Source organism: Convolutriloba macropyga, chromosome 8 (genome assembly GCF_964194025.1).
Source record: "Convolutriloba macropyga chromosome 8, txConMacr16.3, whole genome shotgun sequence".
Taxonomy (NCBI): domain Eukaryota; kingdom Metazoa; phylum Xenacoelomorpha; order Acoela; family Convolutidae; genus Convolutriloba; species Convolutriloba macropyga.
In genome coordinates, this window is record NC_134475.1 from 16488125 (window position 1) to 16514771 (window position 26647).

At 35.6% G+C, this 26647-nt stretch overlaps 2 protein-coding genes across 5 annotated transcripts; both read left to right on the forward strand.

Annotated features, from left to right (window-relative positions):
* Window positions 1-1554: 1554 nt before the first annotated feature.
* LOC142344521 (uncharacterized) lies at window positions 1555-20468 on the forward strand. 4 transcript variants are annotated; one of them, XM_075396243.1, is made up of 4 exons: window positions 1555-2361; window positions 15660-15772; window positions 19531-19837; window positions 19980-20468. In XM_075396243.1, exons 1-4 carry the CDS (start codon window positions 1680-1682, stop codon window positions 20036-20038), a joined length of 1161 nt encoding a protein of 386 aa, XP_075252358.1. In that variant the 5' UTR covers window positions 1555-1679; the 3' UTR covers window positions 20039-20468. The 4 variants fall into 4 exon arrangements, with proteins under 4 accessions (XP_075252358.1, XP_075252360.1, XP_075252361.1 ...); XM_075396245.1 differs by having other exon boundaries at window positions 19986-20468; XM_075396246.1 differs by having other exon boundaries at window positions 20042-20120.
* LOC142344522 (GTP cyclohydrolase 1-like) lies at window positions 20228-26647 on the forward strand. Its single transcript, XM_075396247.1, has 3 exons — window positions 20228-20831; window positions 22865-23005; window positions 25843-26647. Exons 1-3 carry the CDS (start codon window positions 20516-20518, stop codon window positions 26130-26132), a joined length of 747 nt encoding a protein of 248 aa, XP_075252362.1. The 5' UTR covers window positions 20228-20515; the 3' UTR covers window positions 26133-26647.

Below are 26647 nucleotides of genomic sequence, written 5' to 3' on the forward strand. Positions count from 1 at the left end.
GCTGAACTCAATTGGCGGCAGTATAATAATAAAAGTCAAATGAGAAGTGCGCCGAAAGTGATTTTTTTTCGCTTTAAATCTTAATAGTGGTATACTTTAACCTCTGATGAGGTTCTTTGAAGCCCCCTAGTGAATTTGTTAGTCCCATTTAGGCTAACCTTCTCTGGCGCTCCGACCGAAGCAGGCTGCAATTGATTAGAGATCCCACTAGTCTTTCGAGAGCAATTCTTCCGTCGTTAGTTGTTTAATTTTGAGATTTCAGATCTAGGAAGCTACTGCGGCTATTTTCTGGCAATCTGCCAGCTATGTTATTATCTTGTATTTGAAAAAAATGTTACCAAAATTAATGGATGTAAAATTGTAAAACTATTATTAAACATTCAAACATTTTTGATATCTTTTTATTTGCTCTCGAACGAAGTTTGAAGCAATTATTGTAAACGTGTTGGTTATTTTAGGCAACTGTTTCTTGGCCGTTTTTGCATTTTGAGTGAGTTTTACGCCCTTTGAGTGAATTTTACGCCCTTGACTTTTCGATTTTTGTGGTCTTAAATTTTCTCTAATTCAGAAGTGTCAGCATCTGAACTCAAGTGGCGGCAGTTCACTACTAAAAGTCAGTGTACCAAAATTGGAGTATTTTGTTTTATTATATCTTTTTTAGTAGTTTTGGTGTTATATAATAACCTCTAATGACGTCATTTGAAGCCCCCTCCCCCCCCCCCCCCCCCCCCCCTATTTTAGTTACTATAAGGTGAAGTGTCTTGATTATTGAAATATTTGATTACCTTTCTCGGAACTAAGTCAAATATCTCAACATAATTGTCTGTAAAACGTACCAAAAACTGTCAGACTAAACTAAAGAAAACTTGAACGATTTTGGAACATATGGCAGCGTGAGAAAGCGTGAAAAATGAAAATTTTTGAGAACTTTGAGCCTCAGTGTTTGCTCGGAAAAAAATGAATATTGATTGATTAAGTTGTTCAATGTTTTTTTTTTCAGTGGTAACATTTGTCTATCTCGCAGTAATAGATATCGATCGGAATTGACTGATCCAGAATTGACTGAACAAAAAAGCCAGGCTAATAAATTCGGACGTTGGAACAATTAGTTTGCTGTTTTATTGAGTATCTGAGATTTAAATTTGGCGTTTGAGATTTGAACTCGCAAAATATTAAACTAGTAGTTTTTATTCATTTTTTGTTGTTTTTGAAGTGCTTGTAGACTTTTTGTCCATTAACCTGTTTTATGCCATTTATGTAATGTTCATATATTCAGCAACTTTCTTCACCCCCTTCTATTATTTAATTAAAGTCATCCGGTGGATTTTTAACGATTTTGCGCTAATCGAAGGTAAAAAGAGTTTATCATTATCAACGAACGCACTTAGAGTTGGGGGTTTAGAACAAATTGAAGTTAAAAAGAGTTTATCGTTATCAACGAACGCTCATAGAGTTAGGGTTTTAGAAAAAATTGAAGTTAAAAAGAGTTTATCATTATCAACGAACACTTCTACAGTTCGCCAGTTTTTATAAGTGTTTTTTATTTAGCTTGACTTATAGTACATAGCCGTGCTGAGTTGCATTAACTTAATCAATAGTTTTCTGGTTAAAACAAGCTGGTTGTATTCTTGACTCTACAGTGCGCTTATATTGTTAGTTTTAATAAACAACAAACTAAAATGCCTCGCATACAGTCTAAGTCATGGGAGAGTGCGTCAAATATACGCCAGCTACAGAAAGTCAGTCAGAAATCTGTGTATGATCATATAAACCCGCTTTGGGACGACGAGCCTCTTGTTCCTTTCGAATTCATTCAACCAAAATCCCCCCAAATAGTTGCAGAACAACCACTTGATAAGGGAGAAGTTGTGTCAAACGTGGCATTGTCCCAGACCTCAGAGCAGACCGTTGCCGGAGCCAAAACTGTCAAGTTTGAAAAGATCCCCAAAAAGGTGAGAATTATGCTGGACGTGAAAAAGGAGCCGGATAAGGAAAAGCCCAGGAAGCGCGGAAGTGACGTAAATGAAGTAGATGTAGGAAGCGAGACTGTTTCATGGTCAGGCACTGCTGGTTCTGAAGCTGTGAGAAGGGTATCGGAAGATGCGAAGTCGAACACAGATGCTCAAAGTGATCAAATTCCTCAGCAGCGGAAGAAATTTAGTGCAATGAGTCGACGCTCGTTTGCGAGCTCTCAAGCTTTATCTGGCTTCACATCGAATATTAAACCAGAGAAAGAAGATTTTGATTCGGTCATAAGTTCGATTGAAGAACATTCTCCGCGGTTAACAACTGAAGAAATATCAGTTGATGCTGTTTCAGAAAACATTGATCAAAATAAGCGAGTGGGTCCGAGCGTGGAAGGTAAGTGACAATTAAAGAGAAGGAAAAGGGTGTAATGAAAATGAAATTGAAGCAAATTGGGCTTAATCTAGTCTGATCCGAACCAGTGTTTCATAGTAAGATTCGAATTTTGATTTGATTAAAGGTTTTATGGTGTCTGTGAGCACCCCCAACCAACCCCTGACGTCCATTTATTTCTGCTCATTCATCGAATTACCTCCAAAGGTTGCGCTCCATTGCCGCTGTCATTACACCCAATACTTAAATTAATTGGGACAACTAGAACCCAAATTTGCGGATATGCAGGTGTGGGGCAAATACCGTAGTAGAGGGGTGAAATACCGTAGCGGTTTTGACTATTGTTCAGATGAATAAGAGTAAAATTGTTTTCGGATGTAAAATATAGGAGCAACTGACATGGCTGGCATAGTTGCTGGTTTCTCTAAACTGGTTTTTATGAAATTTAAACCGAAGAAATGTTTTCATAAATGTGAAGTTTGTTTTATGCTACGACAACTGTTCTTTTTTATGGCACGGTATTCAATTTGTTAAAGTGGCTATGATGTGGACGTGAGAATCTACAGCCCCTCCAATTACCATAAAATACTATTATGGGCCATATGGGAACCTAAAAGTTTTAGCTTTTACAGGTCATATATACAATACAATTTATGTACAACCATTCGGCAAAAGAAGTTAAATAGACATTAAGAAAGAGTTTCAGTTTAAAAGGAATGTTGAGAAAAAAGTTCATGTTAAAAATGGGTGTTGTTCTCGCTGTATTAATGGACTTCTGCTGCCTCAGGCGCACTCAGCCATTACAAGCACCAGTGAGGGCTTCTACTGGCTGAAGTTGCCATATCAAATAGATTTTGGCTTGATTGCTTGGCTAGCCTCGTAGAAGATGGTATGAGCGGCAAGTTTCAGTTTCGCAAGGCAATTATGTACTATTAAATAATAAATTTTAGGATAATAAGAGTTTCATGTACGTTGGTGATGCTCGAACCTCGTCTCGTGTGGATGCATGAATATTGCTCGGTAACAGCGCATTTCACTAAATTGTCTTCTCTGTTTGAAGTTGTTCCGTTTTCTCGTTTCATTTTTGATCTTCAAATCGTCGCAAAAATTCAGGAGGAGGGAATTTGATCATGATGAGTTTCGAACCGACGCGCGCATTTTCTATTGCGTGTTAGCTGACCGCTCTAAGTTCAATTTAGGATACCGCATATTTTTCACTATTTCTTTTCCGATTGCATTGCGAATTAACATTTAAGGCAGATAGCTAGTTTTCCAGCCGAAACAAAGTAACTATGTTTTCTATTATAAAATAACCATCAGTCTAAGAAGGACACGCTAAAAATTAGTGATGAAAAGGGAGAAAGAGCAATAAAGCAAGCGTTACGTTGACTTCGTAAAACATAACCAAAGTAAGAAGTGCTTGATTAAAAGTGCAACGCTGACCGAAATCATAAAACCACTGAACCAATCCATGCGTAGCACATAAATAGAGGATTTTGCAATCTGATGTAGATTTTGTATGTTCTTGATCATTGGGTGGAGTGTATCAAAAGGAACGATAAGTATGAAAGATGGGAAGTTAACTAAGATTGCGTATGCTGGTCGTCATTTTGCTGACAATGTATTAAAGTCACTTGATCGTTTCGGCCCCGGATTAACTAGGAGAGCGGCTGGCCGAACTAAGATAAAAGAGGTAGGAAAGGAAAATTGTCCAAAGTGAAATAGGATAGATTGAAGTGTTTTTTCAGGCCCCGAATTGACTAACCGAGCGGCTGGCCGTATACACTTAAGTTCGGTTGGTGAACGCAGAAAATGCTGTAATTTGACACGCAATAAGAAGACAAAAATAGATAGACTGGTGAAGCAGAGCTGAGGATTGAACTTCATACCAGTAGATTGCAAGATTTTTTTGCGTTCTGTTAGTCGGCTGGTCTATTTCGTTTTGTTTTTGCGCCGTTAACTTCACAATACTTTTGATAGAAGAGAACTTAGGGAGAAAAGAAAAACTTTTTGGTACGACTTAGAAACGAATTGTAGTCGCTTAAAGTTTGTTGATTCGCTTTGGTGGCTTTGCAACTGCGCTGATGTGCTATATGTTTGGAGTGCTTAGGTTGAAGGTCAATACATTGATTTTTTGTTTGTCGGTATTTTTCATTTTCTTTTTTTAGCAATTATCTGTTTTTACTTGTATCTATTTAGTAATTGTGGTCCACAATTACTAAATAGAGAAACTTTTCTTTTCCGTTATATGTTGTTTTAGAAACCAGTTCTTCAAGGATATTGTTATTGGTGTATGGGGTGCTATGGGGCTTGATTTTATTATGTGCCAATATTCAAGTTCTTTGATCTGTTACTTATGCCTCTAGAGTGTGGTTCCTTAAATAAAAAGATGGCGTTAAATGAGATCTTTTAACTTTTTCAAATACGTGGTCCGAGATAAACGTGCTGATTTCCGCTTAATTGAATTGTATAAAAGTAATTGCATGTCTATAAGAAAAGCCATATAGAGCCTTCTCCATTTGCGGTGGTGGTGTCACTAAAATTCCGGAAGTTGACTGCGTAATATATTTTTGAACATTGTTATAATGCTGAATTATTAAAAATGCATATATTGAAATGGCGAAAGTCTGCAGTGCCAGAAGTTCTTATATACTTAGCCAGAATTTGACCGACATTTTAAAACTTAAACGTTTCGTGTTTTAAGCAAAGTTGCGTGACTGCAGAAATCACTTTCGCGGTTCGCATTAAACGCCAGAAGTGCTCATTGACTTAAAGCAGAGTCACGTAACCTATATTTAATACCTATCAATCAATCAGAAGCTGGAAGTTTGATATCTGAGATCGGATTTATAATCAACTGTGGCTTCTAAAAAGCGGTTTGAGCTTTGGATGTTTACAGCTAATTATTTTTTAGGAAAGTATGCTAATAATGATTTTCATAGCCGTCAGCCTCCATTCAGGTGCTTTCCTTTTTACAATTCAAAGAATGTTTTTGAGTTATGTTGCAGATATAATTTTAATCAAATTTTGGCCAATTTTTGTTTATTGATTGCTCTCAAGCGAAGTTTGTATCAATTATATTATTCCTGTAAGTCTTTTTTATGCGATTTTGCGCTTGACCATTTTTTTGTCTGACGCATTTGACTTTTCGTCCCCAAAAACGGGAAAAACAGGTGGCGCCCAGCGGGCATTAAGTGCTCCTAGAGCCTTTCAGCTCACTAGTCTTCAAGTATGCGGTTCACAGAATCTGTTTTGGAGACTTATACTTATGGTGCGAAGGGCAGTTCTTAGAGATTGACCCCCCCCCCACTGTTGCCCCCCCCGCTGTTGCCACCCCGTCAGTACCCGGTCCCCCCCCCCGCTGCGCTCACTTACGCCCCTTCAATTAAGCTGAAGCTAGCCTCACTAAACCGTGCCTAGCTACTGACCAAGCCAGCCGGTCGTTTGAGAGCAATTCGCCCGACGTTAAATGGTTGTTCTTAAGTGTGTGACGTATTTTTCTGAATTTAAGCTTTTCGCAATAGCTTTTTCTTCACCTGTAATCTAGAGCTTCTGTATCGGTTTTGTGGTTTATTTTTCCTAAGAGTCGACACTTCAAGGCTATGCGAGACCATTTTTTACTGAAATAGATTGAGTAAATTTGTAAATTCTCTTGTTCTTTGTTGTTTACTTTGAGCAACAGAATTGAGCAACAGAATTGTTTAAAGATTCCCCTGATTAGTTTTAGGGAGGTAGGTTCTTTAATTTATTCCTTTTCTTTTCCTCGGTTTTCCTCTAATGATTAGTCAATTGTTTAATAGGCTCTTTCATTTAGTGACAGGATGGCTAGGTCCTTAGTGAATGTCTGATTCGAATCTGTTCTGAAGTGTTCCGGTTTTGCTTTCAGCTGTGTTTGATTTTTATCGGATTTTCAGATCGTTTTCCCAGTCCATTCTTGGTCAAGTTTTTGGTTTAGTCAATGAAAATTCGTAAAATTATGTCTGGGCTTGTCCTGCTATTTGCTTTTTTTAAAAAAAATTCTCTATCGTTTGATCACGTTTTTCGTTTTACATAGGTCGTGATTTTTACGTTCGACTCGGGATTTACCTTACTGATTTAACTAACTGGACTTTAAATTTTTTTCGCGCATTGTCTTACGCAATGTAGTGAATATGGTCCATAAACCTTAGCTAGTGACCGTCACATCCAACTGCTCGACACTCGTTTAAGAGTGATTCATCTGACGTTATTAGGCAATTTCGACCTGAAAAATAGTTTTGTATCAAGCGGCACGTTCACATTTGAAAAATTTGAGAAATTTCATTGAATTGTTTCATTATTTGCTGTTTTTTGAAACCCTATTATCTTTTGCAATATTTTGCCATGTTTTTCGGTTCTTTCTTCTAATAGGGCATTGGTTGAATAACAGCAAGGTTGTACTGATTTGATGGGGCTGTTTCCACCTGGTATCTCCAAAAATGGCGCTCTTTCAATGAAATCGAATGCAGTTGATTTCTTTTTTATACCGCGTTTCGACTGTGTGTGTGTGTGTGTGTGTGTGTGTGTGTGTGTGTGTGTGAGAGAGAGAGAGAGAGAGAGAGAGAATGATATAAGTCAATTATTGTACTGTGAAAGCAAAAATTTTATCTCTGGATACTTTTTTCTGATGTTTTCCCTGTGATCCTTGATGTTTTATACAATATTGTTGAACAGAAAAATTTGAATTGTAACTCTGGGGTTCATTTTTACCTATCGATGACAAATATCTAACAACCACTAGTTGCTGACATTTGAGATCAAATCTTTTGGGTTGATTCCGGCAGCTATCATATATTGCTTTCCAGTGTTATAATTTCAATGTTAAAATTGTTAAAATTGTAATGATTTGACATTACTTTTGGTTAATTATTTTAGTACTTTTCTAGTGTTCTTTGTTTCTAAGTCAATTATTTCTTGCCACACGTTTTATTACATGGAAGACGCATTTTTGAACTCGCCTGTTTTAATTATAAATAGCTTGTTTTTCATAGAAGCTCACATTGAGATTAACGTCCCGAATTTTAATTGTGATGATGTTACAAGTATCCGCTGTTCGATCTAATTAATGACTAAGTTTGTGTTGTAACCTGTCTGTGCGGTAATATATTTACTTTTCTTTTCATTCATTTAACGTTTTCTTTCGGCAGATTACAACAGACTTGATCGTTTATCTTCCTCAAAGAAAATATTTTATTTTTGCTTTTTAATTCTTAGTATTCATTAAAGGAATTCTGGTTACTTCTTTTTTCCTTTATGCAGATCTCGAAAATGTAAGCAATTTATTAGTTTTGTGAGCTTTTTAAAGAAATTTATTACACTTTTTCTAGCTACTGCGATTTGACCATTTTTAACGCCATTTAATTTTTTCCCTTGTTTTCGGTCAGGTTTTCTGTTTAGTGGAGCTTATTTCCTTTGTGTTATACAGGCAGTTCAGAATTTGAAAAACAAGAAGAGAGAAATTCAGGAGATAGCAAACAATAATTAGAATGCATTTGTTTCGCTGTAAAAGTGAATTCAGAAAATGCTTTTAAAATGATTTTTATCATTTGTTGAGTAAAATGCCAATGAAGTACTTTGCCAATGGATGTTCAAAAAAGCAAGGACAGATAAAAGAAATTACAAGATTGACCTTAAGCTGCAAACATATCAACAAATGCTTCGTGTCTCTTGAAAATAGGATTGAGATGAAAGCTATTAATTTGAACAGAATTATAAGTGCTCCGTTTGAATTGATATACATAAACAGCACTTTTCCGAATTTTTAATCAAAAAGTTCAATGCAGTTTTCCTAAGAGATGGAGAAACTTATAAAGAGAGAATAACAAATGGTAATGCTGATGCAAACTATGCATATTACTGAACAACGATTGATAAAATTTTATTACAAACAATTTCTGAATTTGAACTTAACACGAGATGCAAAATTATCTTTCTAATTATTGCTTGCTTTCTCCTGAACTTCTCTTGCTTTGTTTTTCAAAATTGCACCCGTCTTGTCTAGATAGCATCTCATTTTAAACGAGGTTTTAAGTTGTTCAGTTGATCAAATAAATTTTTAATCAAATTTTATAATGCAGTTTTTCCTAAAAGGCATGGAGAAGCATATGAACATAGGATCTCTTTTTAAACTAGGTTTTTAGGCTTTATTAGTGCTCAATTTATGTTTAATTGCTCGCAAACGAAGTTTTTAACAATTATATTAGTCCTGTGGTCTATTTTTTGCAATTTCTCTCTTAACTAATTTTTCGCTCGACGCATTTGACTTTTCATCCTCGAAAACGGGATAAACATGTAACGCTCGGAGGGGAGGGCATTAAGTTCTCTTAGAGCCTTGGAGGTGTCTTAAGAATGCGATTCACCAAAACTGTTTTGAGAATTTCATGCTGTAAATGGGGGTTCTCAACCCCCATGCTAGCATCTCTGAACCCCAGCTGGGTACCAACGAAGCCAAACCTTCGCCATTCGCCCGACGTTAGTTGGTTGTGTTTCAAATAATTTTGTTGTAGATTTAAAAAAAATCTTTTTCATTTGTGTTCACTGGGCGTTCCCGTACGTAGAACCGCATCAGCATCTAAGCTATGAGAAACAAGATAAAATAATGAATCCTAGGGCATTGTGACAGCTGTGTTTTGAGCAGCTTGTTCTTGTAAAGTTCTAGTGATTTCTTCTAGCATTTTTTTTGAATTGTTGTTTTTTTTTTACCTCGGGGCTGTCCTCCGTCTTTGCTCAGCTTGACATTTGTCATACATTAGAAGGTATGGTAGTGTCTTGGATTCCTCAGTTGCCTTGAAGGCGTTTTAGCATCAATCTCAGTGGTTATTAAGCTGTTCTCAAATTCTACAGCTGTTTTAAAGTTTTTATAGCTGTTTTTATGCGATCTTGAAGATTCTGGAACTCAAAAATCACAATATTTCTTCTATTGGATTTTATGACGTGAGCGTTGTCTTGTTCTGATTTGGAATCGAATAGAATCAACTCTATTTTATTTGGCTGTAAAAAAATGTTTCAAAGATTGATTTAACCGTTTTGCAATATTTTTTGAAGCATGGCGGTAGTAATAAAGACAAAAAACACGGTCGTTGCAGCAATATGTGTCATCACGCTGCAAAATCAAAAAGATTCAAGCCTTTTTGGAATCTGCCATGCCAAACCGAAAGACCCAATGCGGTGTTGTTTCTTTTCCTTAAAAAATAAAATTTGAAGCGTTTCCTATTTATCGGAGGTATGCAAAAGAATGTTATAGGTTTTTAATTAATTTCTATTAATGAACAGTTAATTTTTTTGAACATTGTGGCCATAGTATTGCTTTTGAAAACCCTCACATTATTTTTTAAACGTAGTGTTAACTGTTTCGTAAGTATCGGTTTTCTCCCTTGTTTTTTTCCGCGTTTTCAAAACGTCTTGTCTGTTGCATTCAGTTGACTTTGGTACAGCTCTATATGCGGGTAATTTTGCTTTAATTTCGTACCGCACAGTTTGTCTTTTTTTGTCATTTGCAAGAAAAAAAATAGCAAATGGTTTTAACTGACTGACTACAGTCGGAGTCATCCGCTGAAAAGGTTATTTCTGACATTTGAGGGCTAGCATTGATGTGGTACCAGTTGTTCAAACCTCGTTCTTTTGTCCTGCATCCTATAAGCCCAATCTTGTACATGTGCAAAGTTTCCTGCGATAGCCTTAATGATCTGCATATTGTCTGATATGAGTGTGGGGAGCCTTCTGTGCCACACAAAAATCAAGCCAACGGCCGTGTTTTGTTTATCACTCGACATCATTCGAACATTTTGCTTGCATTTTATTTAATAAATCATCGAGGAGATTTCCATAGCTTTTCACTGAAATGAATTGAGCAGACGATGCATCATGTTTGAGATGAGACATCAAAGCAAGGAGTCTCGCGAACTTGTGCTTTGCTACAGTTGGATCCGACCCACCGCTCAAATTTATTGTTCCGACCCTCTTGAGGGGGGAGGAACTATATACTCAAATGGGTTTTGTTTAGTCAATTTTGACCGATCGATATATTCATCGTACAGAGTTGTGAGTGGTATCATTAAAAAGCCCCTCCAGCGTAGAATATGGAATTAAAAAGATTTTTTTTGAATTTCGTATTTTACGGGAGTTATCGATAGTTGAAATTTTGCGCATAATTGCCGGATTTCCGATGTTTTTATTCACATTTTTCGGATTTTCGCCTAACATTTCGTCAATTTTGCTAAAAATTGTAAAATTTTTTAACAATAGTACTGTTAATTTTATTTTTAGAGACAGAAATAGTAGTGTTGACAATTTTCATTTAGTTTTTCTGGCTAAAATTATGGCTAAATACTTCAGAATTCAGCCTTTTTTATCAAAAACTGCTCGAAATAAGCTTCTTTAGTCCACTTTGATTAAATTTGCCCGAAGTACACACCCCCAAAAACAACAAACACAATCCTTGTAAACTACAAAAACAGCTAGTTTTATTTCCACTTCCATTGAGGGTAGTCTAGAATCAAAAGCATTCGAAACAATTGGGTGCTCTAAATAAACGAACAGCAGTAGCAGGGTTGGTTTTGTTGCAATCGTGGACTGTTACAATCAATAAAAATATTCGGATTGTAATCAGTCGGTTCTTTTTTAAAAAATTAAGAGCTTTTTATGTTAATTAAAGAACAGAACAATTCACATCAAAGCTCACTGTTGATAGGTCCAGATGGTTTTCTAAGCAGTTCTAATTTATTGTATCTATTGTCTCTACTCGAAAGATTTCGGTCGTTTCGACCTTTGAAAATATTTTTTTTTTTTAAATGAACAATTGTTTTTTGAACTTATTGCCACAATTTTTCTCTTAATTTGGTCAACTTGTAGCTTAGTGTCAGCAAAGAAGGAATGGTTATTCATCAACTTCTTTCTATAAAATTAAATTTTAAAATTTGTTTTATGCGTTAAGTTATGGTTTTCTGGCTTTGTTACTGTTCGATATCACATTTTTTCTATTTTTAGGTATTGGTCAAAGTTCACGTTTTTTTTCTCGTTTTTTTTACATTATCACATTAATGACAGTTCACATATTGCATTATTGCCGTTCAAAATAAAGCACAATTGAACATACAAAAGTCTTGAAAGGCATATCATATGATTTTAACGGCTTCGACACCCCTTTCTCGAAGAATTTAAATTAATTTTTTACAATTGTCTTTGTCGTTTTTAATTTGTCTTTTTAGTCGTATGAAATTACCTGGATAATAACAGGTCTCATTGGCTTTTCATGAAGGGATAAATGAGCCTTTCTTCTGATTTGAGTAGATAGCTGATGGCCTTCATTACTTGGAAAACAATTGTTTTCAAAAGTAAAAACTTTTTAAAGTTCTTTAACTTCTCATTTTTGTTGTTTTCTGTCGATTTGTTACCTAGTCGCGTAGTTACAGGTCAAATATGATATTGTTGTTGTCGAGGGAAGGTGTAAGTATACAAAATCTAATGTTTTTTTAAAGAATTCGTTATGAATTTACTGGATTCGACACGGGTTTTTCGCACAAAAAGTAAACTAATTTTTGATTTTTGTCTATTTTAACGCTCTTTTGTAGACGTAAGACATATTCTGACTTATTACAGGTCTCAAGCGCTTCCTTTGGACGAATAGGCGAGTCTGCTTAATTGTTTCATTTTGTATCTAATGGCTTTCATGACTCTGAAAATAATTGTTTTCGAAAAAAAGTGCTAATTAATTTTGCCCTTTCTCTCTTTTTATTTGTTACCTATTCTCTTTAATGAGAAGGCCGATAACACATTTTTCGCGTTTGAAGAAGGCTAAATTGACCATAATTTGAGGGGCCAAATATGGTTGTCTTTTTGTTGTTCTTTTTGTAACCGCTTTAAAAATTGATCATTGACAGGTCTTAATGCCCTCATATAGAGGAGCGTGTGATGATAATGATATTGGATGTTTTCAATTGCCATCTAATGGTTTTCCTGGCTTTGAAATTAATTTTTTTTTAGAAATTTAAGCCATTTTGTTTTGTTCTTTTTTGTCTAAGTGTTACCGAGCCTTTTTATTGAGTGGTCCTTATCTTTTCTAGTGAAATACAATTTATTTTGTTTAGTTTCGCCTTTATCCGACGCTATTTTGAGCGTGTTAGCAAGTTTTTTTTTAAATGGACGTAAAGTTTTGGATGTAATTAATGTTTATTGTTATTGTTGTTTGATTTTGTTGTTCTTCTTGACTTGCTTTCTTAATAATGACTGATCTCATGAATCTAATGCAGCAATTTTTACTCCACTGAGTTATTCGCGTTGGAGGCAATCTTTGTTTATACACATTTTTTTGTAAAAAAACTTGAATTTTTGGGGTTTTCTGTCTGTTCCTCATTTGGTAGACATTTATGCCAAAAATGTGGATGAGCGGGGTCGGAACTTTATGTGCCGACGCACATTACCGAGCCTCCTTGTTTTAATGACATATCAAAATGCATAATATCACGATTCATACATTTGAAGTTTTACCTGGAAAAAACGCAGCGGATGTTCAGTTTCATGGACTATATTTGGTGGTTTAACTTTTCGTCAGCTTTAAGCCTGTTGGAATTTGATTCTTTAATTAAGCATAGATCGGCTTTTTGCACCTATATATTGACCCGTCAGTAAGTACTGTTCTGTTGAGCTATAAATCTGTATAACTACTCCTAGGATAAGTTTATCGAGCAGATCGTGAAATATAGCAAGAAACTGAAAAGAAATATTGGTGCATTTTTCTGTTTTTTTTTATTGGTGCAACTTACAGATCAATTCTCGTTTCTGAGATCTCCCTTAAATTTAATTACTATGAGCGGTTTTGATATCAGTTTTTTAAATACATTCTAATTATATGCGAGGAAGAATAGAGGAGAATGTATTTGTTTTGGGCCAACTTGAGCATTAGAGCCCACTGTGAGGAACACAATACAAAACTTGTCGTTTCTGGTTTCATTTCTAATATCTTGTTGTTTTTGTCGCTTGCAAGAGAATGTTGAGAGCAGAATATATAAAACAGAACGGATGAATTTTAATCGCTTTTTTATCCAAGTGCCATGAGAGCGCTGCCGACAGCAGATGGTGTCTTCAAATTGAGCTAATGTTTTAACGATCCTCATTTAGTGACAATTGTGATTGGTGAATATGATAAAGAGTCTGAGTTTTGTTCAAGTTGTCTGTGAATAGAATCAATTTATCAGCGAAACCAGAGAAAAAAATATGAACTGTCTGGATTTTTTGGGGTCAAATGCATCTACTTTTCGTTTAAAATGGTTTGCATAAAAATGCTAGTCAATTTTTTATCTTACAATTTATATGCCACCAGTTATGTGGAAGCATTGGTATCTTAAGGCCGTGCGTTTTCGATTAATTCTCCTTACGTGCTCGGGATTATACGGTACGAGAAAATATTGAATACGTGGTATATTTTAATAATAAATAAAAACAAATTCCTTAAGCATTAATGTCAGTCTTTTTATTGTCAGACCTCAGCATTAATGTCAGCGTTTTGCATTCCTTGAGATTTTGTTTGTCTGTTCACTTTTCAAATAAAATGTGTAAAACCCTCTTTCCAGAGAATGCAATGAATTTTTTTTTCAAATTTGTAATTCTTCCGGGATATCATGATTTTTCAAGACCTCAAGTGTATTGCTTCACGCAAGAAGCAACCCGTGAGTCATAAAGCTATATTTTTTAATTACATTTTTGTTATCCATTCTCAGTCAGAACTAAACACCAAAATCATCATGATTATAGAAAGTTTTTTGTCTCTTTGAAATGCTTTCATATTAGAAGTGACCGTGTACTATCTTCAGCAGGACTCCGTGAACCTTGCAGTAGGTCCGCGAAAAAGTTCTACGAAACATTTAAGACAAATGGCATTTTTGGAATGTACTGCAAAAGCGTACCAGTTTTTCATTTTTTCTCATAATCGTATAACTTTGATAATTTCCAGAAAGCTCTTTTGTCTGCCGAGGACGTAATTTCTTCCGGTAAAGAATCTATTCTGGACAACAATTTAGTTTGGTTGTTGAGCATCTAGAATTTAAAAGCTGTGTTATATGGTTGTCGAAACTTCATTTGAGTTCTTATTGAATCACAATATCTTTCCATTTAGAGCACTCATAATCAGCTCAAATTTTTGTCATTTCCCTTTTCAATTCGTTTCAATTTCAATTAAAAGTTGTATGAATATCATTTACGGAAATCAGCTTAGATTGCACTCATCTTATATAAACTTGGTATCTTCGGAATTTAAAAAATAGTACTCTGTAAATCTAGAAACTGTTTATAGACATTGTCACACTTGTATATATTCTTTTCACGTCTAAATTTACACTGATCGGTCTTTTTTATTGTGCTTCTGATTTTATCCTGATTTCGATTTTTCCATAACTATTATTTATTCTAATTAATTAATTAACTGATGTATTAATTAACTCTTGTCAAACTCAGCCTGAAAATCTTCTGTTTTGAAACTGTTTCAGCCCTGATTGTGAACCTAAAATATACTTTTTTAACCGGTTTCAGCGGTTATTTTGCATCACTTGCCAGGTATTTCCACACCATACTACATCATACCGCAGTCATGTTCCCATCATACTACATCAACCAAACGCTTATTCACATCACATTACATCGCATCAGAGGCATATTCACCTGCCGGTTTCTAATGAGAGTTTGTGCACATATACTTAACAATCAGATTGAAAACTGTTTTTTTAATAGTACCATTCGATCTTTAAAGGTTTTCTGCTATCGAGGAATCTAGATTTTCTGCGTGTAAAATTTACAACGGTTTGCAACATGAGTCCTGATGTTAACTTTGATCGAATCTATGGTTATTTCGGCGTGGTCAGCTATCGAATCAAGACCAGAACAGAAATTACCCCCAAATAGATTTATTGCAAAGTATCTTCTCCAGAAGGACAAGGAGTAAAAGGTTTCCAAGTGAAGACTATAATTGTGTACTTATTAAGTTTTCTTAGCATGATTATAGTGTCTGATAATTTGAACTGTTCGGTTAAATATTGTGTAAATTTTAACTATTTTGGCCCATCGGGTTTGTTACACTTTTAAAATGGTACATATAAGTGGTAATGGCTAGTCACCTCGACATGTTTTATACAAACCACTATCGGTGCATGCAAACATGCGTAAGTTTTTTCACTCAGGATTATGTCAACAAGAACTTTTGTTCAATGGAAAAGAAAAGTTTGTCAGTTTTGTTGCCAATTTGTCATTCAGTTTGCTATTTCAATACACAGTAGCAGAGATCTTTGCACTTTTAGTTTCCGACGAGCAAGAGAAAGAGCATTATGGTTCTCGAATGATCAGCAAAGGAAAGAAAGCGAGTACTTACACATCAGTATTCCTGAGGCCTGCCTCCTACTATGATACCTTTCAGGGATCTGTTTTCCTGCACCGCCAAATGTTTGTACGATTGGTAATCTTTTCTGATTTTAGCTTGCTTTTTATTCTGATATGGTAATTTCAATATCTGGAAATGTTGTCAGTAATATGAACATCTATATTTGTTCCAATTCTCTGAGTGTATGAGATCGTTAAGAATTTTCAAGTTTCGCCTGGGCTATTTTTCTGAAACTGCTGGTAACGTCTAAATTCAAGGTGAACAGGTCACTTTTGAAGTTTTTGACTACAAAATTCTGCTGTTTTTGGAGTTTTTTTTTAGAACGGGTCTTCAATTGACATTGGTCGAAGCTTATAGTAGTTTTGTGAAAGCTAGAAGAGCTTTCATAACTGCTTTTTGAGGTATATGTTATTGTAATGCAAACTTAATTACAAAAAGTTGTAGTCATTTTTTCAATTTTTTTTTAAGAAAAATTTCATTTTGAGTTTTTCGGTGTTAAAGGTCCAGTGAATCTTCTTCAGGGATTGCAGGTGGAATAGTTTTCAAGACGACGAAATTGTGTTTTTCATGTTTTTTTATGTTTTTTTATCAGGATTTTTCACTTTGAGTTTTTCGATCAGGATTATTATCAGGAATTTTGGTGACTTTTCATTTAATGAAGCTTTTTCTAAGCTGGTAAATTTTCGTGGCTTAAATTTGATTTTAAGGATATTGGCTTCAATAACTTTAGCGAAATTTTCGTAATTTTGGCTTATACAAATGTCCCCTGCTGGCCTTCAAGTTATTCATTCTGTATATTCCATTGAGGAGGAATTGTTTTTGATGACATAATTAGGTAAGTATGAATAAATCAGACGAATGTGCATTAATTTTCAGAAATTTTGATGACATAAGTAGGAATAATTTAGACGAATATGCAATGATTTTCAGATTTTTTTTTATTCGGTCAGTTTCAAATTTCCTGAGCTCAAGCAGTCAATATTTTTTTCGTTTTTGGTGCTGTCTTCATTCGTAAACAATAGCATTACAACTTTGGTTTTCAAGACATTCGCATCAAGAAGCAATAGCTAATCTAGTATTCTCAGCTAAATTTTTGTTTTTGCCTGCTTCTGCCTGTTTATGCTTGTCTATATAGCAAATAACTTTTGTCTTCGATTCCTAGTTTTGACTTTTTTCAAACAATTTCTATTGAAAACCATGATATTGAACTCGCTTATTCTGGAAAAGTATACATTTTTAAAGCCGTTGTTATTTTGTGCCTTTATTTATAGCCGCAGAGCAATAGCTGGGGCTATTATTGGCTTTCTCCTGGTTTTTCACAATTAGAATTTGAATTGTATTGGGGCGCTGTCTTTTAAGATCTGTCAAATTGGAGTGGTGATTTTGCTCACGCCGAAACAGGAAGTGGAGCGGAAAACGAGTGATTTTGCGGCGTGATTTTTTTAGCTCTAATTTTAAAGTGGTGAGAAAACGGTGTTTGAAAATTTGTTTTCTCGCTAGTGGTTTTTTTGTTCACATGCGGCATTTTGACCTTGGTTTTCTGTTTTCTTTAAAATTTTTTTGACCTGATTTTTTTTAGAAATGGTTTTCCCAATTCACTCATATTCCATTACAGGTCTAGTTTTTGTTTTCAATGAAAATTCTTTGAATTGTATTTCAGGAGTCCTATGTTTTTTTATTTCGTCGTCAAGAGTTTTGTTACGACCATATGACGTCACAACCACTTCAAATCTGCTTTTTGTTCATTTCTTCATGCAATTTCAACTGAAGTGCGTACGTGACGTCAGTTTTCGCTCTTAGTGGAGCGAGTTTTTTTGTTCATTCGCGTCATTAAATTTTTGATCACACTTGGCTTACCTCACTCTCAAAAATGACTTCCTCACTTTTAAATTGACTTTTTTACTTTAATTCAAAGAGATAAGGTCAAATGGGTGTGTATCACTCTGAATCAATGTTATTTGAGAGCAGCTAATAGAAGCAGCAAAACTTATACAGATTTTTAATCAAAATATAACAGATCAGCCTTCATGAAAAGACAAATTTTTATGGTGTGTCTTTTTTACAGTTTTTTTAGACTAGAGATCTACAAAGCTATTTGGGCTTTTTTCTAGCAATCTGCCAGATAGGTGCTTGTCTTTTTGGCTTGTGATGATCATTTGGTCTGTGGTCAGATATTGGGGTATTTACTTTTCATTCAATTTTTTGGATAGTATTTCAGGACTTGTCCTGCTTCTTCTTGTGCGGCACGAGACAAAAATGTGTAGTTGATTGACTGTTGAACAAATTTGAGATATGACCGATGAGAGTAGTTATTGTTCATACTGCGGCTAGAGCAAAATTTTGATGCGTTTTTCAATTTTTCAATTGAATTATTTTGAATAATCAATTTTCAAATTTGCGATTTATTATCTTTTTAATGCAATATCGTTAGTTTTAAATGCTCTCCAACGAACTTTGAACCAATTAATGTTAAAGTGGTGGTCTTTTTTTAAGCAAAGAATTCGCCAGTGACTTTTACGCCCTTGACCTTTTTGTTTTGCGTGATCTAAGTTTCTCTCTTATTCCCAAGTGGCGGCAGTTCACTCCTAAAAGTCCAATGAAAAGTGCGCCGAAAATGGTGTATTTTTCACTAGTTACTCACCTCTACAATAGAGTTTGGAGTGTATTCTGAGATAGAAATAACGCACGTAAAAACGAGGCTTTTAGGTCAAACCGTTGTCCGAAAATGAAGACCAAAAGAGAAGAGTGTCATTTTAGCGGAAATTTTTTGCTGATCGAAGTGAAAATTTGAGTACACGTGAGGCATTTGAAATCAGTTTTCAAGTTTCAACTTGAGTACTTTCAAGGAAATGTTTCCAATGAGCTGCATTACTCAGGGTTAACTTGTATTATTTTGACCCTTTTTGGAACTTCTTTTCAGCTGTTTTTGATCGTTTTTCCCTGTTCTAAGGTTTGCTATCATTTGATCGGCTACTGGCCATTAAATTGGTTATATTTGTAAAACTGTAAATAGACGGCTTTCATTTGACTTATTTAATTACTGAGTGAGTTGTCTTTGATAAGTGATGGCAGTTTCAACAAATGAAACAGAATTTGAATAATTTTATTTTAAAATTCTTATATAGCAATTTTTTCCCAAAACGTAACGTTATAAAATTTTCATAACATCGCCTATTGGTCAATGAATGCCTTTGAAATAAGAAATTTGTGGCGTTTTTTCAATTTTGAGTAGTTCTTTCTTTTATAAATTTTGCGACATTTTGTGGGCGAAGCTGAAGTATATTTTTGTATGGTTTAGTTTTTGTGGTCAATTTTCGGTCATATTTACAATGAGTTTCTTTTGTTTTTCCCTGGCGGTAGGTTGTCACTGCTGTATCGTTTGAAAAGGTTTATCATAAATAAATAGTTGTTTTTGTTTTTTTGGCTTTGTATTATTAATTTTTTGGATCATTGTTTTAGTAAACCAACTATCTAGTAGGACTCCCTAAAATGTAACGTAAAATTACGCCGACAAAAATTAGTTTGTTTTTACTATTGCACTTGTGTTTATTTTGTTTTAAATTAACCAAGCAATTCTGATCTGTTTTTTCGGAGTTTTTCACTAAAGAATATCCAATTAATATTTTTTAGTTGTTTTTATTTCGATAATCGCCCATTCTGTTCCAATGCGCAAAAGTGGATCGATAAAAATACGCTTACATGGTGAGACTGGCTAGTACTTCGAGTTGTTTCGAATTTTTTTGCCCTTTTTCAAATGGTATATCTAGTGAGAAAGGAACAGATCCCTGGTACAGCAATATTCGACTGGAGAGAAAACTGCAATACAGTTGAATTTGCCCACCGAGCCCAAAAGCATCTTGAAAGTTAGAGACAAAAGTGAAGATTTAGCGGACAATGTACGCTTTCATGAGAATAACGATGAACTTGTCAGCCATAAGTCACATGCTGCTGATTCTTCTGATGCAATTATTTTGTCGCAATTGTATTACAAATCATATCGCAAAGTCAGCTTTCAACACCCAATGAAGATGGCACCCAGCTTCTTTGATCAACCCCCAAAGGATCTTGACCCTTTCGCCAATTTAAGTTTGCCCAGAGGTTAAACGCCCTAATCTTTTGAAATCCTTTATTTAGAATATGTACACGTATAATCCTGCATTTCTGAACTTATTAAGGGATTTAGTGTGATGTTCAAATATATCATGATCTCATTCTAAATAAAGGATTTTCCTGACATTAGTAATAGAGTATATGTTTAATTTGACTTCTAGCAGTTCAATTCAATTTTTCTATTATTAATAGAGTAAAATTAATTAATTATGTCTCTATTAATTATTCATGCAATTTTTTAATCGCTCTTGAATCGATAATACCTATTGACCAATTTTTAATTGCAAATTACGCGGGAAACTTATTTCCGTCATTTTAATTTCCCAGTTCCGTCCAGCAGGCCTCAATACTGCTGTCCCTTCAGAATTATTCTAATGAAATTGAAGCTATTAATTGTTATTCAGAGGCATTTTTAATGTTGGTACCATTACATAAATTGATACCCTTCAAGTTCAATTTGCATTTTGTTGTTCTAGAAACAAAAAAATTGGTCTTTGGAGCAGTTCATGAGAAAATAAAAACAATTTTTATCGACTGCATGAAAAAAGTGTTCAGGTTTAGTGTTATACATATAACCACAGCTAGTTATTTTTTGTCAATTCATTTGTTTTAAGCTGCACCTGTTTTTGTAAAGCATTCTTTTGGTTTATAAATTTTTCGATTATTATGGAGGAATTAAATCCACCGCAGTCAGCTACAGCTGAACATGAGTTATCAAATGGAATATCAAAACTTACTCTGAAAGAACAAAAGAAACTGAAAAGAACTCCGGAGCCAAAACTGAAACCCCTGCAGAGGTCGCTGGAGTTGGACCCGGACGCGGGCAATTTTTTGCTTCCCCACGATGAGAGGTATGACAATCTGGACCGCCTGTCTGAAAGCTATCGGGACATTTTGGAGGGTGTAGGAGAGAATCCGGAAAGAGAGGGGCTTCTGGACACGCCGAAAAGAGCAGCTAGAGCACTTCTTTACTTCACTAAAGGTAGTCTGGTCCACTGCAATGATTTTTTTGCGAAAGCAAAATCTTTTGGAATCAAGCTATTGCTTTATTTCAAGCCTACTTGAAATGGAGTTAGGATAAAACGGATGATCACCATACGCAATAACTCTCGAAAAGTGTTTGGTTTAGTATGCTGGGCGGGTTTTGTTCGATCAATAACACTGATTGATTGGATGAACGCAAGGTAAGCCAAAGTAAAAGTAAGCCGACATTAAAGTGAGCCTGAAATTATGTAATAGTTGCGTAACCTATCAGAAATAATACATTGTTAGCCGTTCAAATCGACATTGCGCATAGTATTATAGTGCATAATGTATTCCAATGCACCAAAGAAACAAAAACACGTCAATTTTTTGACATCTAAGGGTTGCATCGGTGGACCGCAGTCCATGGCCGATTCTCCCATCCGCTGTGCCGGGTCGAGAAAAGTTATATAGAAATGCGCTGAAAACTGCAAGAAACACGCTGAAAACCACTGATTTTTCAAAAAAATAGCTCAGACTGAGACGCGAACTGTGCTCTCCGGTGGCGGAACCTTCACTCAATTCACTGTGCCATTGAATCCTGATACCTTTCAAATTTAGTTTGATTTTATATTAAAAAACAGTCTAGCAAGAAATGCGGTGAAATAGTAAGAAATGCGCTGAAAATTAAGCATATTTCTTACATACTTTCATCGCATTTCAGCGCTTATCGGCGCTTTTTTTGAGAAAAAGTTAAACGTTAATATAAGAGCAATTTAAATGGTTCGAAATTCAGGAATCAGTGTCAAAAAGCGTTTAAATCCACTAAATAAATTTAAGGGATCTTTTCAACAATTGCCCCCCCCCCATTTGGTACCTAGTAGAGAATCGCCTCCCCTTCTGTGCTATATTTTACCACGATATTACTTGGCCTACAGTTTATATAGCCGAATATTAGTTTAAGCGCAATTGCGGACCGCTGTTCATGGCCATGCCTCTCATGCGCTGTGGGATGTAATCCGGAAATCGCGGGTCGGTTATTGCGGCGAAGCGCGCCCACCGACCCGCCAGGTGGAAATTCTTTTCGCTTTGTATTCCGGTTCGGCTAGTTGACATACCATGACGTATTTTATTCTATTCAATTTAACATAGTATGTGCATGCGTGGAAAGTTATTAGTCGTCTCTGATTGGTTAATAAATGGCTCGCTTAAATTCTATTATAGACATGGCTATTAAATTCAATAATAGCCACCCCTTTTGCAAAAGGGGGGCAATTGTTGAAAAGATCCAATTTAAGAATTTTGAATACATTTCTTACGAAGTTTCAGCGCATATCAGCGTAATATTATGTAAAATTTTTGCGCTGCAAAATTTGAAAAATCGGCGCATTTGAGCTCATTTCAGCGCATTCAACTCATTTCTTACAAAATAATGCGCTGAAATGGCGCTGACATCTCGACCCGGATGGGATGTAATCCGGAAATCGCGGGCCGGTTATCGCGGTGGAGTGCGCTCACCGGCCCTCTAGGGGCAACTTAAAATACGGGTGTGCAAAATTTCTTCGTCTTACTTGACCTCATTTTCGAAATTGGGATTGCTTGACCGCCACCTGATGGATCGATATGTGCCTGAATGAAAGTCGTATTGTTAAAAATCGCTTTATGAGTGGCAACGATTGTTGAAACCCTTATTTTAATTATTTCTTTTGTGGGAAAGTGAAGGCACAATGCCTTATTGTATTGGTTGCTGTCACATTTTAACTGAAATCGAATCGAACTGATTTTCGACTTAAATCTAGACACTACCTTGCCTACAAGAAGATGGTCGCTGCTTTCACTCAGAACTTAGTTTGATGCTTTGAAGCCTAATTGTAGGTCAACGGAGCGGACCTTGACTAAAGCTAAAGGTTGTACGTTGTTTTTGGAAACTAATTCGAGGATAGAATTAGACTTAAGAATTGGACTCAAGTTTGTTGGTATTTTTCATGCCATCTTTATTCGCTAACGAGACTGAAATTCTGTTGCTGTTACAAACACTGATAGTTATTGCAGGGTATGAAGAGGATGCGTCTGAGATAATGCGTAGTGCTCTGTTCGATGAGAATCACGATGACATGGTCATAGTCAAGGACATCAACATATTCTCGCTCTGTGAACATCACCTGGTACCTTTCTACGGCACATGTTCAATCGGTTAGTAGAAGACATCAATGTTGGGTAAAATTTACAATTCTTTTTATATAGTTTCTGGTGTTGTCCTTCCGGACGTTGTAATAATAATTGTTTCTGCGTATGGGCAGCGGAACCGCATTAGGCCAACGGTATATGTGCTTTTTTAGATCCATTTCTGCATGAAATAGAGGTTATGAACTTTATGCCGGCTTAATCGTTTTTGTAAGGCCAATTCTGACCGATTGATATCTCCAGTGGAGAGATACAAAACTTGTTGCACTGGAAAGCCCTTTGAAAACTGTTTCAGTTCATGCTAAAATCTGAAGCGAGGATAAGTGGAGGTTGAATTTGGAAACTTTCAGTCCTGTCATCTTTTCAAGTTTAAAACTTTGATACCACCTACATTGACACCTGTGGAATCTAGAGTAAATAAATGTATTCAATTCCTAATTGATTAAAAAAGATTTGTTACAGAGAATGGCTATAATAGAGAGAGGAATTATATGTAGCATGTATTCCATGTAAGGTAAACTAATTTTTTCAATGAAGTCAGCTGGAAAGTTTCGAATTTTTTTGAAATTTATTTAGGGAAAACTATTAGGGCAAAATAGGAGAATTTTTGTTGTCGCTCTGGTCTTCCGGAAGCCTATATTCCCTATTAATAGCCGTGAAGCGATTGTGAGGCTATTATTTGTCTCTTTGTTAGTTTCTGGCATTCAAAAAATTTAATTCTATTGGGGCGCTGATTTTTAAGATCAGTGCAATTTTCTATTTCCTGTCAACGAGAAGTCAAATTGGAGTGCAGCAGTGGCTGTGAAACGAGCAAAAATTGAGCAGTTTTGAGGCGTGGATTTTTTTCACTGCTTGTAAAATGGAGTGGGAAATTGGTTTTGGAAGAGATCTATCTTTGGTTTTTGAGAGCGACATTAAATTCGGGAATTTGACTTCTATTTTAGCTGTTTTCCTCTCAATTTTCTTTACAAATGCATTTATAAGTTGACTTGTGTTCTAATAATGCATAGTCGCAGTTGTGTAAATCCTCAGACGGCAACTTATGGTTTCTAAGACGTGAAGTTATTTCTTGTGAAATATTTTGATAATTAGTTTTTACTTTTTCTCGCGTTTCTAGTTATTTTTATTGCTCTATCACGTAATATCATTAATGGCAGATCTTATTGGCTTTCTAATGAGTCATAATTCAGTCTTCGGATTTTCACTTTTTGCGAAGTTACTTGTGTTTTTCTGCCTCTTAGTCTCATTAATGATAAGTCTCATCAGCTCTCTACTGAGTCACATTTGAATCTACTTAATTGCTTTTTTTTTCATACAAGACATATTTTTAGAGACTGTTTTTTTTGCTGTTTGCCAATTTTGCTTTTGTGCTGTAGCGCAGTCTTCCTTGGCTTTCTAATGGGGCATAATTGAGTTTGTTTAATGGTTGCGCTTTTTCATTGACTTTGACACCATAGAATTCCAAAGGCTTGTGCCACAATTTGGATGTTTTCTTTTTACTACAAAGTTGGATTTTCTACAAAGTTGGTATTTGCTGTTGAAAGTACCTAGTACAAAGGTTTTTTGAGGATGATATTATTGGATCTTATAACTTTTTTACAACTCTCGACAGCTGCTCATCTAAGGAGGGGGGTAGTCCTTTTGTCGGTTTGTTCAATACCTTCTGTTTTAAGTCAGGACTTGTTCTTTATTTCAGGGATGTGTTTTTAGTTCGCTGTCTTCCCTGTTTTTGTTAGGAGTTTGTGCGCGTGAACTTGTTTTTCGCTCTATTGTCATCAGGTCTAGATCAATCGTGTGATTTGTTTTATGAATTACTCAAGGAAATGACTTCTGCACTCCTATTAATCAAACTTGAGAATATAAACTCAGATTTTGATTTTATTAGAACATCTTCCGAAATATAAATTTATGGCGCTATAATAACCGAAAGATATCATTTTTTTGGTTTGAAATTAATATAAGAATTTCTATTTGTTTGGTTTTTAATAGCCGCCCTCATCTTCTCAGCCGGCTATTATAGCGCTCCTATTTTTTTTTTTACTTCGTCGAATAAAAAAATGTTTCGCTTTACCTCATTTTGCCGCCTTTTCAACATTTTGCGTGAAATCTTTTTGACTTCTCTAGGCTAGTTTCTCTCTTCTCTCATTCTGCTAAAAGTGAATTTGAACATCAGCTGCTCAGCAAAGCAATTCAAAATGAACAGAGTCAGTATAAAAATTGAAGTCAGAAATAGAAACGGGATAAACCCATAAAGCCCAATTTTAGATGCCCGCTATTTGAACGTCGTTCCTATAAGTCTTATTTACCATCTCTAATGCTGATTGTTATTGATAGTAGCCCCTGTAGCCTCTCTCTAAGAAACAGAAGTATGTTCAACTACGAAATGCCATCAAAATAAATCGGACTTAAAAAAAATGTTTTTGTACAAAATTCTTTTTTTTTTCAATATCTTCTGTTATTTCAATCCCAATCATGCTTATTGGAATCAACGGCGGCTATTTTCCGGCAATCTGCCGGGTATGTTTAAATTGGTCCAGTGACCTTGTTTCACTAAGTGCCGCAACTATGTATTTCGCGGCTATGTTCCGGCTCGTCCACCCTCCTGCACCTGGTAATTTGGACCACCTCTCTTCCAAAGAACCCTCCCAACCCAACCACCTTCGCTTGACCCTCACTCATCCCCCCCCAATCGCTAGCATCCCTAAGCATTAGTTGACTACTACTGAAGCTAACCCCTCGCCGGTGGTTTGGGAGTAATTTGCCCGACGTTATTCATTAATTTTCAATGGTTATCAAGGTGTTAATGCTGGATCAAAGTGGACAAACTGATAATTTTTCCTGTTAAGGTTATCTACCAAACAAGAAAGTTGTGGGAATTAGCAAATTAGCGAGAGTGGTCGAGACCTTCAGCAGAAGGCTCCAAGTACAGGAAAGACTGACCAAACAGATCGCCCACGCAATCACAGAAGCCCTTGAACCCTCGGGTGTAGGTGTCATTGTAAAGTGTACCCATATGTGTATGGTGATGCGAGGGGTAGAGAAACCGGGCAGTTCTACAATCACTAGTGTCATGTTGGGGGAGTTCAGAAACAATCCCAAAAGTAGAGAGGAATTTCTAAACTTGATCAAAAACTGACTGCAGCTTCTCTGTTATCCCCCCCCCCCCCCAGTACTGTGCCCCGTCTCGTTAGGAAATATGAGCAGTTGAATTGCAAATTATTATGAGTTAATAATTGAATGTGTTTGGGAGTTGCCCATTAATTTTTATTGGAGGGGGAGGGGGGGGGGGTAATGGCAATTAAAATCCCCCTTGTATAGCAAAATAGTTACGAACTTAGTTAAAAGTAGAGGTCATGTTCGGGTAATTAGAAACTTGTAATAATTTAACAAAATAGAATGACAAACGAGTGCAGATACACGCGCGCAAATTTGGCTGGGGTTCAAATTTTCAGTGACCTGAGTATGAACTAATATCAAATCAATTTCACAACTGGTGGTTAAATGTGTTATTTGTTAACACTATTTTGTTTCTAGAATTGATATTTATATGCGGATATTTATATGAGGTTATGCCTTGATGTAAAAATTATTTTCCATTTGTTTTCCTATAAAATGATGAATGAACAGTTGAAAAAGAAGTTGAATCGACAA

Coding starts and splice junctions, on each gene's coding strand:
- LOC142344521 (XM_075396242.1), top strand. CDS start 1,680: ATGCCTCGCATACAGTCTAAGTCATGGGAGAGTGCGTCAAATATACGC. Junction 15,773..19,530: donor CCTCCTACTATGATACCTTT/CAGGGATCTGTT, acceptor AGATCCCTGGTA/CAGCAATATTCGACTGGAGA. Junction 19,838..20,010: donor CAATTTAAGTTTGCCCAGAG/GTTAAACGCCCT, acceptor TTTGACTTCTAG/CAGTTCAATTCAATTTTTCT.
- LOC142344522 (XM_075396247.1), top strand. CDS start 20,516: ATGGAGGAATTAAATCCACCGCAGTCAGCTACAGCTGAACATGAGTTA. Junction 20,832..22,864: donor ACTTCTTTACTTCACTAAAG/GTAGTCTGGTCC, acceptor TAGTTATTGCAG/GGTATGAAGAGGATGCGTCT. Junction 23,006..25,842: donor CTACGGCACATGTTCAATCG/GTTAGTAGAAGA, acceptor TTTCCTGTTAAG/GTTATCTACCAAACAAGAAA.